We start from the raw sequence: 15,773 nt of genomic DNA, 5'->3' as shown, positions 1-15,773 counted from the left end.
CAGGTTACTTAATCTGCCCTTGTCGGGTATTCCTTCGCCGCCGTTCGGGGTGAGTGGGTGGTCTCTCCTTTACTATCTCTTCCGCGTTTTCCACCTCTTCCACCTTTTCAACCTATTCGGTTTCTTTCCGCTACCTCTTCTGGCGCGTTGTGTTGCATCGCTTCATGTCACGTCGCGCCCCGTGCACACCTGATGCTACTCCCATTATTATGCTTCCTCGCTGCCCTCGCGCGCTCCAATCAATTAAAAAAGATGAGCCAAGCTTGCGATCGTTCAGATTAAGGTTACCATTACGAGTAGCAAAACGGGGATGCAGCCGAAAAGAAAGCAGAGGCGAATGCATTTCCTTTGGCAAGGAAAGTTCCTACACATCTAGGCTTCCTTAGTGTGCGTCCCTTTATGTGGTCAGCGAAATGTGCCATAGCATTAGACTTTCCTCGTTTGGAACAGAGAAGGGGAAAAAAAAAAAAAAAGAAAGCAAGAAAAAAAAAAAAACACCCAGTTAGCAACGAAGCTGGATGGCTCACTAAAAGTGCAAAAAAAAAAAAAAAAAAAAAAATCAGCCATTCGGTCAATCAGTCCATCTGCCAATCAGCCAATCAATCGATCGATCAATGGCCAAGAATCATCACCCTACGTTAAAACGGAATGCGCTTCCCCGTTCCTCTCATTTTGAAGTCACCTTTTTGCTCACCCCGCGTGTGTACAGAACTGTGCGCTTACAGGTGCGCCATGTGTGCATGCACGCGGGGGGGAAAAAACGCAGGAAGGACAAAAAAAAAGGGAATCCAAAGGGTTAACATACCAGCGGGGCAACTTACACCCCCATGGGACAGACAAACTGCAGCTACACGCCTCTCTGAAGCAGTGTACTCCGCTTGTAAATGTGTAGAGTGTCGTTTCAATTATAAAAAAAAAAAAAAACAACTGATCGATCGGGGAAATAAAAAGAAAAAAAAATGCGGGTACTTACCAAGCAAGTCCAGCTGACACAGAAACAAAGCGCGACTGCAGTGGACTGCAGTGTAAACATCTCCACAACTGGGAAGACGTATGAGGCATGCGCTTTCGGTGCAGGCTGCCGTGCAGCGCTGCAAAGACGGCAGCAATTTGCAAAGCAGCAGCAAACCATATGCCAAAAAAGCTACTCACGGACGAAACTCCAAGTGAGTGACTTCCAAGTGGGGCAGCTGTGTATGCCGCCCCCGAGTGTCTAGCTTAACGGAACGGAAGGCTAATGGGTGAGGAAAATTTTCTTCTAAAGGGAACCTCTTCCACCCCCCTTCTGTACAAAACCCCGTCAAACGTCAACCCCGCCCCCCACGCAGAAAACCAAACTTGCCAACTCCTCCAAATTTTTACGACATATCTGGTGCTCCCCGAAGGGGGGTGGCCCCACAAGCTTGGAGAGACGATCCTTGATGTAATCCCCTGCGTAGCTTTGTACGTAAAAGGTGTTTCTAAAAAAGGTAACTAGGAATTTATTTCTCCGTGCCTGCAGTAAATGTACTTTATCTACGGTATCTACTCCCGCCAGGGGAACCACCTCCTTCGCTAAGATCTCCCTCGTCCTTTCTCGTGATATCATGCCGGGTTTACAAAAAAAAACGTCCAACAGGGCTTGCATCAAATGGCTAAACGACGGGGTGTACTTCCCTTCCCTCTTTAAATCGAGGTACATTTGCTGGCAGAAGGTCGACTCGTCCATCGAGGCGAAGTCGCTCCGTAAGGTGAGTTCATTCAATCGTTTCGGAGTGATAGCCCCGTTTAACCTCTGCGGTGTATTAGCTTCGTTTATCGAGCTTGTTGTGGAGGACCCTTTCGGGCTTCCCCCCTCGCTGCACCCACGCCACAGGATTTTATTCTTTACCAACGTGACGATGGCTGCGTGGAACATCGTGGCATAATCTTCGAGGAAGTGTAGGTACACTTGGAAGAGGCACGACGACAGGGTATCCATCTGGTTCGAAGAGTCCCCCCCCGTTTTATCACTGCCAGCGTCTTTTTCCTCAATAGTGAGTTCCTCCTTGGTGTGTTTCTCCGGGCCATGTCCATTGACTTCATCACTGTTGTGGGTGTCCCCCTCAGGTCCCTTAAGAACACCCCATTGGTGGTCCGTCAAGTCCCTCGGCTTCCATTCCCCCTTCGCTTGGCCCTCTCGAAGATGCTGCAAAATGACAAACGAGTCACACAACACACGCATGTACACCTGGTTACTACACAGTGTATACAAATATGGGTTGCTAAAAAAATGCTCGTAAAAACTACAAATGAGTCCACTTGGAATTCGACATGTCCCATCCTTAATGATGAAAAATAGATAATGAGAAATGAGGGAAGATATGACCAGGGGGAAGTAAATCTTTGCACTGTTATGGTAGTAGTGCATGCGAGTACCCTTTATCCTGTTCACTAGCAGCATAAGCTTGTGCTCTTCCTCCCGCTGTTCCAGTAATCTATACTCATCACTCACGTATATAAAGAAGAGGAAGGTCTTTTGAATCTCACGCATCAGATTTATATCCTCCACTATGCTTAGAAAGTTGGTCGGCAAAATTTTCACCAGATCAAAGTAGACAAAGAGTGAGATTATGTTTCCTTCTTCAATCGGTTCGCTGGTGCTTCCCTCGGCCGCATCCTGGGGCACCGCAAGTGGAGAGCATCGCTCTGCCCTGCCAGATGGACCACTCGCCGCTTCACCAGTCTCTTCACCGGCCTCTTCTCTCGCTGCTTCACTCGCCGCCTCCACGCCCCGTTCGTACAAATTCAAAAATCGCAGCAGCACGTTGAGGGTGTACTGCAGGTGCACATGGAAGGTGGCGAAAAAAACCTGCATCACCCCCAGGGCCAGTTCCTCAGATTGTATACTTCCGAGGAGAGTCCCATAGAAAAAGAGATAATTCTTCCCGACGTCATTTATAGAAAATTGCCTCCTCAAAAAGGAAAGTAGCAAGTGCTGTTTGTCGTTATTCCAAATGGTCTTCGTAAATAGGCCTTCGCTCATTCTTCGCAGAACGGAGTCTTCTTCACTTCTGCCAGACAACACGTGAAACAATATCTTCGTCAGCATCGTCAGGGCCAATGCTTCTTCGTACTTATTCATTTGACACCCTACTAGTTTCCACAGCCTCCTCGAGATGGTAAAGAAGTAGGGATTCTTTGATGAGCTGATGTAGAAAAGGAATTCCACGACAGCCGTGCATATTTTGTAGCACTTCAATGTGTCATTTGAAAAACACTTTAACTGGTTGATGATTATCACGCATAGGATTTCGTAGGGGGGGAAGTCGAAGTAGCATTCGAGGTGGTGGCTCCCTCCGTCCTTCCCGATGTGCACATCGATTTTCTCGACCGTTTCCAATTTCACTTCAATTTCCACCCCTTCCTGCTTCGCGTCCCCCCTGGTGGCCCCATTCTCACCATTCCGTCCGTCCTTACCGTCCTGATGCTTCTGCTTCATGCGGACCAGTTCACTCCTTCCACTTCCCAGCAGGAAGAGCCACAACTTCTTCACAAATTCTGCATGCACAAGGCAGTGCTTAAAATAAACATATCGATACCGGTGGCTAATCAGCTCCTCCATTATGTTTGCGTAAATGATTCCCAGAACGTTCAGCACGATGAGGTCGCACGGGCGTGTCACGCACTCGTCACTCGGCGGCTCCGACTCGCGCTTTGTCTTGGAATTCTTCCCGGGGCAGGGGCTACCAGGGGATGGGCCACTCCAACTATCACTGTTATCAGGGCTTCCCCCCCGCTTTTCTACTCCACTCGACGTGCCACTGGATAAATCGCTCGGAACGTTACACTGCTCCTCATCAAAACAGTACAGCCCCCGGTTGAAGGCCGAAAATTGGCTCTTCCCCCCATGGGCCAGCTTGCCCAGTTTGCTCCTCTCGGTAGCATACGCGTCCAATTTAGTTAGCACCTCATTGGGACAGTACACAAAGATAGAAAACAGGACGCACTCAATGGATTTCATATACAGAAGGAACTCATCCATGAACGGTTCTTTCTCCTTCCCGACATCTCTGCATCTGCCAAAATGGAATCTATAAATCATGAGCAATTTTGTATACTTGGTGAACATGTCCAATAAGACATATTTTATTTTGTTCATCACGGTTTGCATCTTGTTCGGCGGTTTGCTGGGGGGGCAGCGACGACGTGCCGTGCGCCAGTCTCTCGTTGGAAGTGGGAAAGGGCGACGGGTCCGTCTTTGACCATTCAGCGCCCCCTCACTGAACCTATTCCACACAAAGGCAAAGACGTATTTAAAAAAAGAAAAATACTTTTTAATTTTCTTCTCCAAAAAGAGAAAAATGGTGATTATCCGATTGATGTTCTTCCCTCGGAGGTCTTCCTTGCACTTCTTCAAGAACTTCCTGTTCAGACAGAGTGTCTGGTAGAGCGACTTTATGATACATGGTTCTGCAGATTCGCCTGCTGATTGCATCTCCCTGGTGGGTTCTAGAACCACCTTCTCCTCGTCTGCATCTAACACGCAGCAGAAAAATAAAAAAATTTCATTATTCACCAGATTGGTCTTTTCCAAAATGGCGTAGAACAAGCAGAACAACATGTAGCATGTTTCCTTAAAATTGTGAGCATACTTCTGGAGACCCCCCCTCACATGCGCAGTTCGTTCTTCCCTCCTCCCGAGGAATATCTCTCTGAAGAATGTCTTATTATGAAGGTATATACAGATCTGGTCGATAACTTTATTGAAGCACTTATAAAAGAGCATGGTTTGTTTGGGTGTCTGCTCAATCTTCTCGTTGTAAAAGGAAACCACGATGTGCATGATTTTTAATATATCCGTGAAGAATAGGTTCAGAAAGAGGAAGTCCTCTTTCTGGTAAATGCATTTTATAATGTCACTCAGTGATTTGTTAAAAAAGGAAAGCAATTTTGTGAGTGAATCTGCCTTCAGGTGCTGTGTTATTTTCATCGCTCTCAAGATGGTGCACACAAGAACTTTTAATAGGTACAAATTGGCGCTCCGCGACTTAATTTCGTACACGAATTTGCTCATATCCTCATTTATTGTTGCATCATCGGAGTATTCCCCTATGCAGTCTCCATTTTTCATGCACACAATTCTGTCTTCAAAGGTGCAAATGTATATATGTCCAGGTCTGTCCTTCATAGAAGTTCTCAATTTGGTTGTCCTCTCCTTTTTGCTATCCCATTCGGAGGTTACATCATTTGGAGAATATTTCCCGAGCTGTGTCCTTCCCCTTCGTACTTGTTCACCACGCTGATCGATTGTCAATTTTGTACTTTCTGTCTCTGCGTCCTGTTTGTGGTGGGGCTCCCCAGAGGGAAAGGAACTCCTCAGAATGACTAACTCACTTACGTAGGCGGTGTACGTAGCACAGGCAACCCCCCCCTCCTCTAGCAACGCATGCACATGGTTAATTAAGCTCAAACATAAGTCAATCAAACAGAAAAGCGCATCGGAGTAATTATTCTCATGTTGTTTAACATAGCTAAACCATTTTTTTATTTGCTCCCTCGAAACATATTTCAATTCACACTGCGAAATAAAGATGTCTACAAAGTCTGGGTCTCTCTTATTTTGTTCTCCCCAAATGGCATAGCCATCTATGACAACCCTCGTCAGTTCGAGCAGCATGTTGTAAATGTTGGTCGCCTCATTCAAATGCAACTCCAGGTAGGAAGACAGCAAAGTCTGGAATATACTGTCATTAGTGAAATTGAAAGAGATACACACTTCAATAATGTCCAGCGTATTAATCTTTTCTATGACTTCTTTAAAAGATGTGTAATCTGTTAGGGGTCCATATTTTTTAACAAATGTGCCATAGGAAGAAACGAATTCATAATACTTGTTTTCTTCCTTTAATTTGTTCAAAAAGGTAATTACATTTTTGATGATTTGGGAGAAAATATCTTTGTCATTTTTTATATGGTCAAAGAGGTGCAACGTATTTTGCATCAATTTGGTATGGTCTTCTTCTCCCCCTTTGTATAATCCCCCGGGGGCACCACTACTACTACGATTACTGTTACTACGATTACTGCTACTACGACTACTACAATCCCCTTTGGGGATACATTTTGTTTTCACAACCCCTTGGCTATTCGTGCTGTTTTCATTGAACATCATATGCTCTTATGTAATTACGCATCCTTAAAAAGGAGAAAATGTCGAATGTGCTGGACTCGGAAGGTACTCAAAATGGGATACCTTAACTGTATGTATGTGCATGTGTACCTATGTATGCATATAAGAATGTAACATATAAGCATGTACGTCCATTTAGCAAGTTCTTTATTTCGTCACTTGGTATCCGTTGACCTTTTTTTAAAACATTGAAATAATTTGGCGCAAGAAAAAAACCTCCGTCGTGAATGCATAAAATGCGGCTCTGCTTTCATGTAAGGGGGCAAAAATGGGGTTGAAGAATAAAGAAAAAAAAAAAGCCAAAAAGGGGCACCAAGGAAATAGGAACAAAAAAAAAACCCCAAAAAACAGCAAACAGGATACCGGAAAAAGAAAAAAAAATCTAAAAAGAACAAAAACTGACGAAAAAATATCAACAAGCTAGCCATTCATCAAAATAGAGAAATGCATCAATAGGGGACCTTTTCGTATTTTCCCCAAATGCCTTTTCAACACTGTAGAAAATAAAACACACACACAATTTCCGATGGCAATTGTCACTGTTATTGTGTTGCTGCTACTACCTGTGGGGGACCTCCGACAAGTTTATTCATTTCACGCAGGAGAAGCAACACAAAAGGAGTGGAGTCGTCAATTGTGGAGTGACCCCAGGTAGCGATTTAAAAAAAAAAAAAATATATGAAAGAACGGTGTATAATTTTCTTTCAATTAAGTTTCATAACAACCTGAAAAAGTCATCACTTTTTAGAAATTCTATGAGTAAAAAAAAAATCACAAAAGAGACTATATCGTTTGTAATAAAACGAAGACGCCAGCAACTACTACACTGTGCGTTTTTCCATTTAAAAAAAAACGCGGTAGGCCCTATTTTGGTCATTTTTTTTTCTTAATGTGGGCAAACGGAAAAGAGGGAACATTACACAAGGCGGAGATCAACATGAAGAGATCCAAAACAGTTCGCCAAAAAGATTGTACATTATACATTTCTGATTCGCTAAGTTTGACAAGGGGGGAAATGCGTGCCACGTGAATGTTGCGCTTCGGAAGTAGCAAATCTGCTTCCCCATCTGCGCACTCCTCCCACAGAAGATAGATTCCCAACGTCAGTAAAACACATCTTCATTATTTACATCGATCAACTTCCCGACATCGTGTAGCATCTACAAAAAAATGCGCGCAGGAGAGGGCAGCATGAGAGTATAATAGCAGCTCATCGCCCGTTGTGAACTTCCGCTTGGTACGGCAAGCAGCGCGTCTGTATATAGTCCTACTTCCATTTGGTCGTAAATGCCAACTACTGGGATTTTAACAAGCACTACGGGTTCGCGCATCAAATCGATGGGGACTGTGAGGGAAAAATAAGGAGGAGGGGGGGAAAGAGATCGACCATGAATATGCGCATGTGGACTACCAGTGTGCACGTACACACCTGCAACCGATGAGCTATCCGATTTGCATCATAATCGTCGGGGAGCCCCGAATTAACCGTCAATTTCCGTGTCGACGTCAAAATGGTCTCCGTCTTCGTTTGCTTCCGTTAAGTCGCTACCCGATGCGCCGTTTTCCCCATGGTTGTATCTGATGGACATTCGCTTGTCTATAAAGGTGGATGAACGGGCGAGATGGGGTTTTTCACAGGTTTGTTACGCAGCTTTGTTACGCAGGTCTGTTGCGCTGGCTTGTTGTGTAGGCTTATTCTGCAGGCCCCCCGCACCACCTCCACAAGCCCCCGTCGGCCCATCTTTAGTATCACTTTTTCTGGTGCGTCCGCGCGAGTCCTCCCGAATTTGCCCCGACAAGTCCGTTTGCTCCTTCAGGAGAGCCCCTAGTTCTCTCTCCTGCACATGCATTTCGTTCATATCAATAGCGCCCCCTAGGTTTCCCTGCGGCTTGCCATCCCCCTCATCGTCAAGCATTATTTTCATTAATTTGTCCCGCTGTTCATTGGACAAATTTGCGGAATAGTCCCTGTAGTACACATTCAGGGGCCGTTGCATTCGCTTAGCCCCGAGGCCAATTTGTTTGTCCAATGAAAGGGACAGCAAAAAGGAAAAAATAAAAAAAAGAGAGGTCATTTTGTTTTGACGCAGTGAAATTTCGCACCTGTCTTTTTGTTAAGGCCCCTGATGGGAAATGCCGCATAACCGCGATGGAAAAAAAAAAAAAATCACAAAAGTGTCAGATTGTTAAATTGCTGGTTTGCCAGTTTGCCGCCTTGCAACCACTGGTGAGATCCCGGAAGAAACACCTTTCGAGCAGCATCAGAGCCTGGACAGAGAGCGTATTCCGCGAACAGCAGGTAAACCAGGACAAACATCACCACTGCGTTCCTTACACCCGATGGTGTCATTAATGCTGGGGCGAAGAAATGCGCCTTCGCATTTAACCTACAGCCAACTGTGTACATACAGCGGACAAAGAGGGGAAAAAAAATAAAATAATAAAATAAAGAATGAAAAACGAAGAACAGCGGTGGTTGGAGAAAATAATTGTTGCCCCTTAAACGTATTTCACAACGTTGCACCCTTTGAGCATTGTCATGTGTAACCAACTTGAGACATCCTCCGCACTGTGCCCTCCTTAAATTTACTTTCCTCCTGGTCGGACCCTTCTCATTTGTTCACATGAAAAGGGGCAGCTAAATTGATGGCTACCCTTTTGCGACGTTGCTTTGTTGTGCCGATTACAGCGGCTGGGAATGGTGTGACACACAAGTTGATGCGCTCCTGCACGTGATGCGCAAACGGGGGGTGATAAGTTTTCCCCTTCCCGAACGCGCAAGAAAGATAAATGCCCATCCTTGAGAGTTAACACCATTTTTGCGAAAATGTTTTGAAGAGCATTGTGAAAATGGGTTTCCCCTTTTGGCAAAGCGTTCCATGTGTGCGCATTTTAAGCTAACGTAGTAGGTTGGGCCATTTCACGGTTGGGGCTTTCCAAGATGGTGTACCAAGTGGCGTCGTCCCTTTCTATGCCAAGTGTGAATATGACGCGTGAGTGACATATTGAAAAAGGGAAATGCCAAATGGGGTGCTTCACGGCTAGGCGAAGAGCTCCCTCGACGTTGCTTCGCTCTCCGTTAAGCGGTTTGGCTTATTGGCGGTTTGTTCCTTGACTTTTCAGGCGCATGACCGCTTAACCGCTTAACCGCGTAACCTAAGCGGACCAATCTTGCAAACGAAAAAACGTGGCTATGATGAGGCTGCACAGATGAGTATTCACCCAACTTGTGAACCACTGCGCGTCGGAATGAGCACTCTGGTGGGTCAGCCAAGGTTAGGGGGAAAAAAAACTGTGCATAGGAAGCGCAACGAAATTGCTTGGCCTAGTTCATTTTTAAACCACTTTTTTTCTGACATCCCCTCTTTTGTGTGCCTTTCTCGAGGAACACTCAAAAACCTTTCCGTTAAGAGCTTTGGGAGACACCCCAGTTTGACAACTTCGACCAACGCGACAGTACCCCGCGCGCATCGCTCTCCTCGGCTGCCAAGATGACCCTACCTACGGCTCGCCATGCGGAAAAGGAAACACCCCCCCTTCTTGGTGGTGTCGCTGATAATCCTGATTTGCATCCTAAAGAGTTTACTCAGTTCACTCGAATGTGTGAAATTAACTCCCCGAAGGAGGAAGTCACCACCGGTTAGCAGCTCGAGACAGGCAAAGCAGCAGAGAACCAAAAACAACCCAATCAAGTGTGCCAAATTGTTTATTCCCAACTGTGGAGTGATCCCAAAAAGGGAGAAACAAATCTGCCAGGAGATCTTCAAACTGTACAGGGGCCGCGGAACGACATGCTCATACGAATGGATAGAGAATGATGACAACGTAGAAGTAAAGATATGTCTTGCTCCGGATGTTTCTTCTGACGATATTCAGTGCCGCTTAACGAGTGATTATTTATTTGCCAAGCTGAAAAACAAACCGCAGAGCCTCCTAGAGGGGAAGCTAAAAGGACAGGTAGATATAAACCAGTCCACGTGGTTCCTAGAAAAGTACAAAGACATCTCCCTTCTTATGATTCATTTGAAAAAGAAGAAGAAGGATAAAGGAATAAACGAATGGGTAGGGGTAATCGAAAAGGAAAATATTCTTCACCTATCGTATGATAACGCTTCGTCAACCAACAATGACGACTTTAGCGCATCCGCACATGTAAGTGCCAAACCGGATGAGCTCCTCCTTAGGCAAGTCTTTCCCAATGCCAAGGCTGACGATGTGTTCAGTTTTGTCCTCAAGTGGGCCAACACGAAATCGAATAACCAAAACGAGTTTGGCATCCCCAGGATGAAATTAAAAACGGCCGTAATAAATAATGAACACGAAATAGAGATTATCATTTCAGGATATGACCTCAAGTGGGAGGCTGAAGACAGCTTGTTAATAAAATTTAGTTCGCTGGAGAAGGGGGTGGAAATGAATGTTCATAGGGGGAAGGTGGCTAGTGGAGTTAGAGGTCTGCATGGAAATATGATCAGCTTCTTAGTGAAAGAATGCGAACAGAGGATATTGAAGAAGCTGCAACATGATTTGAAGGGAGTGTTCTATTTAAATCCCATGTCGAAGAAGGCAGAAGCACTGATGCATGGACACACACCGCAGACTAACTATGATTACGTGTCGAGTGACAAGGTGGGCCCACAACACATCTCTGTCAGTAGGGAAGAGCCAAATGAAACATTAGGACGGAGTAATAATATTAACCGGGGGGACCATCCACAGGGAGGAACTGACGCAGAGCAAGTCAAACACATAAGAAAAGACTCCCCACAGGAAGAACTAATCGTGGAGGAACTGAAGCTCCACTCCAAGGTAAACCTAACGTGTGACGATAAATCGAAAGAACCCGAATATATGAAAGACTGGTCTGAGGAGAAAAAAGTCGAGTTCCGAAGAAACTCAGTGTTGCAATTGAAAAGGAACTTAGAAATGTCACAGGAGAATAAACTTATTATGAAGCTGGAGGATTACGTCCACTATATGAAGGTGTCCTTTGACCTGACGGACGAGGAGGCTAAGCTCGTTTGGAAGAAGGGCATGGCTAAATCGGACGAGCAGAAAAACAAGGAGCGCTTCTATAGATTCACAGAAGTGGAGAAGCTCACCGACAGGATAGGTTTAGTCGTTCCGGGGGAAATGGGCAACCCAACCGGTGATGGCCCCGCAACGGAAGAAACCTTTTCCTATTGCCAAACAGAGGAGACCACCCCCTTCACCGATCTAACCAGGAAGGAAAGCTTCCATGAAAAGGAAGGAAACACCACCGAAGAGGCAAACCAAAACAACATTAACAGACGGTTCTTTAACTGCCTGGAAGAGGAATTACTCGACCCAGAAGACAAACCAAAACTTACTTTGTACGAAATGTATAGCAGGAGTGACCAGGGGGAAAAACAAAAAATGAGAGAAAAATGGAAAATGAATGAACTGAGGTTAAACACGCTAATTAGCGAATTGGCCTACACAGAGGAAGACATGATCCCCACCGTCTGCAACAACTACCGAGATGTGCTACTCAGTGATGAATATGCCTGCCTCATGCAAATCAGGCTTCAAGAATCCCCCCCGAAAAATGTAGAAGAAAAAAAAATTCTAAAAATAATTAACTCCTTCGCATTGAGTCTCTACGATGATATAAAGATTGTCATGGAACATGAAGAGAGAGAGCACTTAAAAAAAATCCAACTGATTTGTGAAAAAGCGGTGTACGATGAGAAAGGGCTCAATGATTTTATCGAGTCCATGAAGCCACTCCTGGATTACTCCTTCCTTGGGTATGTAAAGCATGCCATACGGATGGAAAAGAGGAAAATCAAAATGGAGGGGAAGGACTTCCGAGAGCAGCCCTCCGACTGGCTAATCATCCTAATGATTATCCAAAAGGGAATTTATTCCATATTGGAAAAGGACATATGGGAAGACGTAATCAACATAACTACGATTATCTGCCAGGAGCAACCCAGTGTCCGTAAGACCATGCTGAACACTATGGTTGCCTCCATGCCCAAGGCCGACTGGATTTTTTTCAAGGATATTATTAAAACGATATACAAATGTGTACAGGAAAGAAAACTCACCGCTAACCATTTTCCTGAGTTCCCTCACATCCCGGAAGCCATTTTCCAGCTCAACTACGACATTGACAAAATTCTCCCTGACTGGTTCATAAAGCAAATGCTAGACGAATACGACAAGTCCGTCGTGGAGTTAATGAAATCTAGGAAGCCCCTGTTTTGGAAGATGAAAGAGACCAACTGGGACAAGAAGTTCGTGCAGGATTTTAAGCAGCTCCAGGTTCAGCAGTTCCAGCACTACGAGCGCCACGCGGGTGGGGGGACGACTAGCTGATTAGCAGTTTTGCTGATTAGAAGTTTTGCTGATTAGCAGTTTTGCTGATTAGCAGTTTTGCTGATTAGAAGTTTTGCTGATTAACCGCTAGGCTGATGTGGGACAGCAACCAGCTCCGAACAGGACAACACTGCAACGGGTCACATGGCTACCCCTTGCGTCCACAAAACAACAATTACCACTTAGCAATTTTTTCAAGTACGTTTGCACAGATCGGTTCCCTCTCAACGGGTCACTGGAAAGAGGATGAACGGACGGCCTCTAAAATGCCCTCACCGTCCATGTTCCACGTGTGCTTCATCACCCCCCATTGGGAACAATCATGTTTCACACGTTAAATAATGACAATCTGCTTTTTCCCAATGGGCAGTGCTACGGAAACTATTTGGCCAACGTCGGTGGGGGGAGAGAGCCCGCTCCGCGTAGGAAGGGACAACGCCAGCATTGAAAAAAAAAAAAAAAACATACGCGGCGTAGTGAGCAGCGTACCAGTGAAGAAGTTATATATGTGGGGAATAATTTAGCGGGCCCCTGAATGGAAGCATGTTCCCAAATTGTGCGAGAGTTTATCAGCTAATCAGCAGCACTGCCTCTATATCATACCACACCGCGCTGCGTTTTTTTTTTTTTTTTTTTTTTTTATTTTTTCCGTTTTTCATTCCTTTACACTTTTCCTATTCTGCTCTTTTATCCCCCCACCCACCTCTTTTTTTTTTGTCGTTGATTTGTAGCCCCATTTGCACAACTCGCGCGAAACTTGAAATGGTTCGCGGGACACTGGGTCGATGTGACAGACTCGCCTACACGTGGGAGACTCATCGAACGGGCGAAGTACCAACTTTTTTAACCTCCCCCCACGCGGCATGAATAAAGTAAAATATGTGTCCCTGTTATGGAGACACAAGGCGGTACTTAACACGACAGGGCGTAGACGGTATCATCCTCACGTTGGGACTTTGGAAAAGAAATTTTACTCAACTGGGAAAGGTTAGTGTGTGCCGAGAATGGCCACCTTCCCTCTCAGTTAAGCAAAGAAGAGGGGACGCTTTTATTTCCCCCACGAGGTGGACCTCTTTCCTCTTGTTGATCATTCCGGATGCATTGCGTTTCCATTTTTGCTATCAAATTGGAACTCCAAACGTATTCGCTCTCCCCCCTTTTTTCGCCCCATTGCAGATACGAATATTGTTAAGCACGTAAAGTGCCACAGATGCCACAGTGACATCAGTCTTGACGTCGTCCCTCTCAGTTGTCAAGTAAGTTGAAGGTCCTTTCTTGCACCAAGAGGGGGGGGAAGCGCAACAATGTATACATTCCCGTATGTATCTATGTGCCTATATATTTGCACACAGACCAGTGTGTATTTGGCGCGTTCATCACCCCTAGTCACCATGTCGATTTCCCCTTCCATCTTTACAGACCTGCAGCGCGCTGCTTCACGTGGATTCATTCAAACAGTTTAGCTTCTTTGAGCTTTTTGGCCTGTACGGACGTGCGAAAGGGAGGGTGCCCCTTTCCCGGGCAATGAACCCTCGCAGGGGATTTGTCCCGACATCGACACCACAGAGCAGCCACCGCAATGAAGCTTCCCCTACTTTGCCCCCTTCAGACCAACCACCTACAACATAGACAAAGGACACTTAAGAAAAAAATTCAACGACATACAAAAGTTGTATCACCCAGACAAGCATGCGCAAAATGAGCAGGTAGGTCCAACCGTATAGGATCGGCAGGAATGCCCACGTTCTGGGTTCCCCTCCCAGTTGGGCTGACCTATGTGCGCATAGTTGCATGTATGCTTTTCATACGTTATCTTACGTTATGTTGTGTGTTTTTATTTTTTTTTTTTTGTTGCCCACGTGGCCAAAGCTTGCACAGATAAACGAAGTCTCAAGCTACCTGAACAGTGCATACAAAACTTTGCAAAATGACGTGGACCGAGCGGTCTACCTCTTGAGAATCCAGTACAACTACAAGGTGAGCAGTTTTGAAGAGGGGAGGTTCATTTTTTTTGCCACTGTTCTTCCCTTTTTAACATACATGGATGTGATATATATATTTTTTTATTCAATTCATCTTATCATTTTGTGCACTCCTAGTGGTGTGTGCGCCTTTGGCAGTTTGATTCTTTGGGACGATCTGCCCCCAGTACGTACCTATCGATAAAAGTTATAACGACACACATGTTTCTCCTTCCACTGCACACCCCCCATTTTGAAGATCCCGGAGGAAGAGAACCTGGAGGACAGCGAGTTCCTGGCCGAAATTGTCCAGGTGAGCTCACATCCGTTAAGTTATGCTGCTACCCCCCTGACGAGACTTGAGGCAGCGCGCGAAGGAAACGCACACACATTGTTTCTCTTCCCTCCTTTCGTTGTCGCGTCCCCAAGGTGAACGAACAGATCGGAGACCCCGAAGCCAATATTACCCTGATGACCAAGTAAGCAAAGCGAGAGAGTAGAACTGTTCCCCTATGACGGGAAATAACAAAAAGAGGCATGCTTCCTCGCACACACATGCCACCCTATATGCTATCCAAAACTTCACCCAAACAACCACCCCAGGGAGTACAAGTATAAGTACGAGGATCACGTGGAAAAAATTAAACTCCATTTTGACAAAGGGGTAAACAGCGCATACGGCTACTTTTCCACGCCGACTTTGCACCTTCGCATGAAGCTTATTCGCCACAGCTGGGCGTGAATGCGAATGTGAAAGAGTTCCTTGGGTGGGGGCACTTCTTCGTACCGTCCCCTCAATCACAGAAACGTCCCCGAGCTCTTTCCCATCTGTCCACATCATTTAATACACATGGAACGCTGTTTGTGCTTCCAGTTTTGTTTCGCCTCTCCCCCTTTCCCGTCCGATTCACACATTCTTTCTATACGCCCGTTCACGCCTTCTTCGCAGGATTTTGAGCATATCTTGAAGGCCCTAAAAAAATTGAAGTTCATAAATAGAATACTGGACCGTCTTCAAAACGTTTGAGGCAGAGGGGGGTTAGCAGCCCCTTCCTCGGGTTAGCCTTGTGAGCCTTTTGCGCATCACACCTGACTTTTCTTTTTCTTTTTACCCCTATATGGCCGTCTCATCATTATGCTATCCCCAATTAGTTTTGTCTTTTGTGGAACTTCCCCTTTGAGGTGGTCCCTCTGCATAAATTAAAAGGGGGATCCTTCTCCCTTATGAAGGCACGTGACGCGTCCCCTTCCTCTTTCAAACTTCGAAATGGTTGTATTTGCCTGCGCCATTGGCATCCAAGTCGTTAAAATGGACA

The 15,773-nt window shown here is 45.5% G+C and overlaps 4 protein-coding genes across 4 annotated transcripts; 2 read left to right on the top strand and 2 right to left on the bottom strand.

Moving 5' to 3' along the window:
- Positions 1-1,300: 1,300 nt before the first annotated feature.
- C922_01638 (hypothetical protein) lies at positions 1,301-6,130 on the bottom strand (the record flags this gene model as incomplete). Its single annotated transcript, XM_008817241.1, has 1 exon — positions 1,301-6,130. One exon carries the CDS (start codon positions 6,128-6,130, stop codon positions 1,301-1,303), a length of 4,830 nt encoding a protein of 1,609 aa, XP_008815463.1.
- A 1,124-nt stretch (positions 6,131-7,254) lies between these two features.
- Positions 7,255-8,226, bottom strand: C922_01637 (hypothetical protein; the record flags this gene model as incomplete). The annotated part of the gene is made up of 4 exons (XM_008817240.1): positions 7,255-7,311; positions 7,423-7,496; positions 7,638-7,748; positions 7,812-8,226. The coding sequence occupies 4 exons, from the start codon at positions 8,224-8,226 to the stop codon at positions 7,255-7,257; spliced, it is 657 nt and encodes a 218-aa protein (XP_008815462.1).
- Positions 8,227-9,664: 1,438 nt separating this feature from the next.
- Positions 9,665-12,496, top strand: C922_01636 (hypothetical protein; the record flags this gene model as incomplete). Its single annotated transcript, XM_008817239.1, has 1 exon — positions 9,665-12,496. The coding sequence occupies one exon, from the start codon at positions 9,665-9,667 to the stop codon at positions 12,494-12,496; it is 2,832 nt and encodes a 943-aa protein (XP_008815461.1).
- An 863-nt stretch (positions 12,497-13,359) lies between these two features.
- On the top strand, positions 13,360-15,484 carry C922_01635 (molecular chaperone HscB; the record flags this gene model as incomplete). Its single annotated transcript, XM_008817238.1, has 9 exons — positions 13,360-13,483; positions 13,673-13,752; positions 13,916-13,980; positions 14,106-14,202; positions 14,366-14,473; positions 14,717-14,770; positions 14,887-14,936; positions 15,061-15,121; positions 15,407-15,484. The coding sequence occupies 9 exons, from the start codon at positions 13,360-13,362 to the stop codon at positions 15,482-15,484; spliced, it is 717 nt and encodes a 238-aa protein (XP_008815460.1).
- Positions 15,485-15,773: the final 289 nt, after the last annotated feature.

This window comes from Plasmodium inui (assembly GCF_000524495.1).
Source record: "Plasmodium inui San Antonio 1 unplaced genomic scaffold supercont1.5, whole genome shotgun sequence".
NCBI lineage: Eukaryota > Apicomplexa > Aconoidasida > Haemosporida > Plasmodiidae > Plasmodium > Plasmodium inui.
This window is presented reverse-complemented; position numbering and strand designations above follow the sequence as displayed.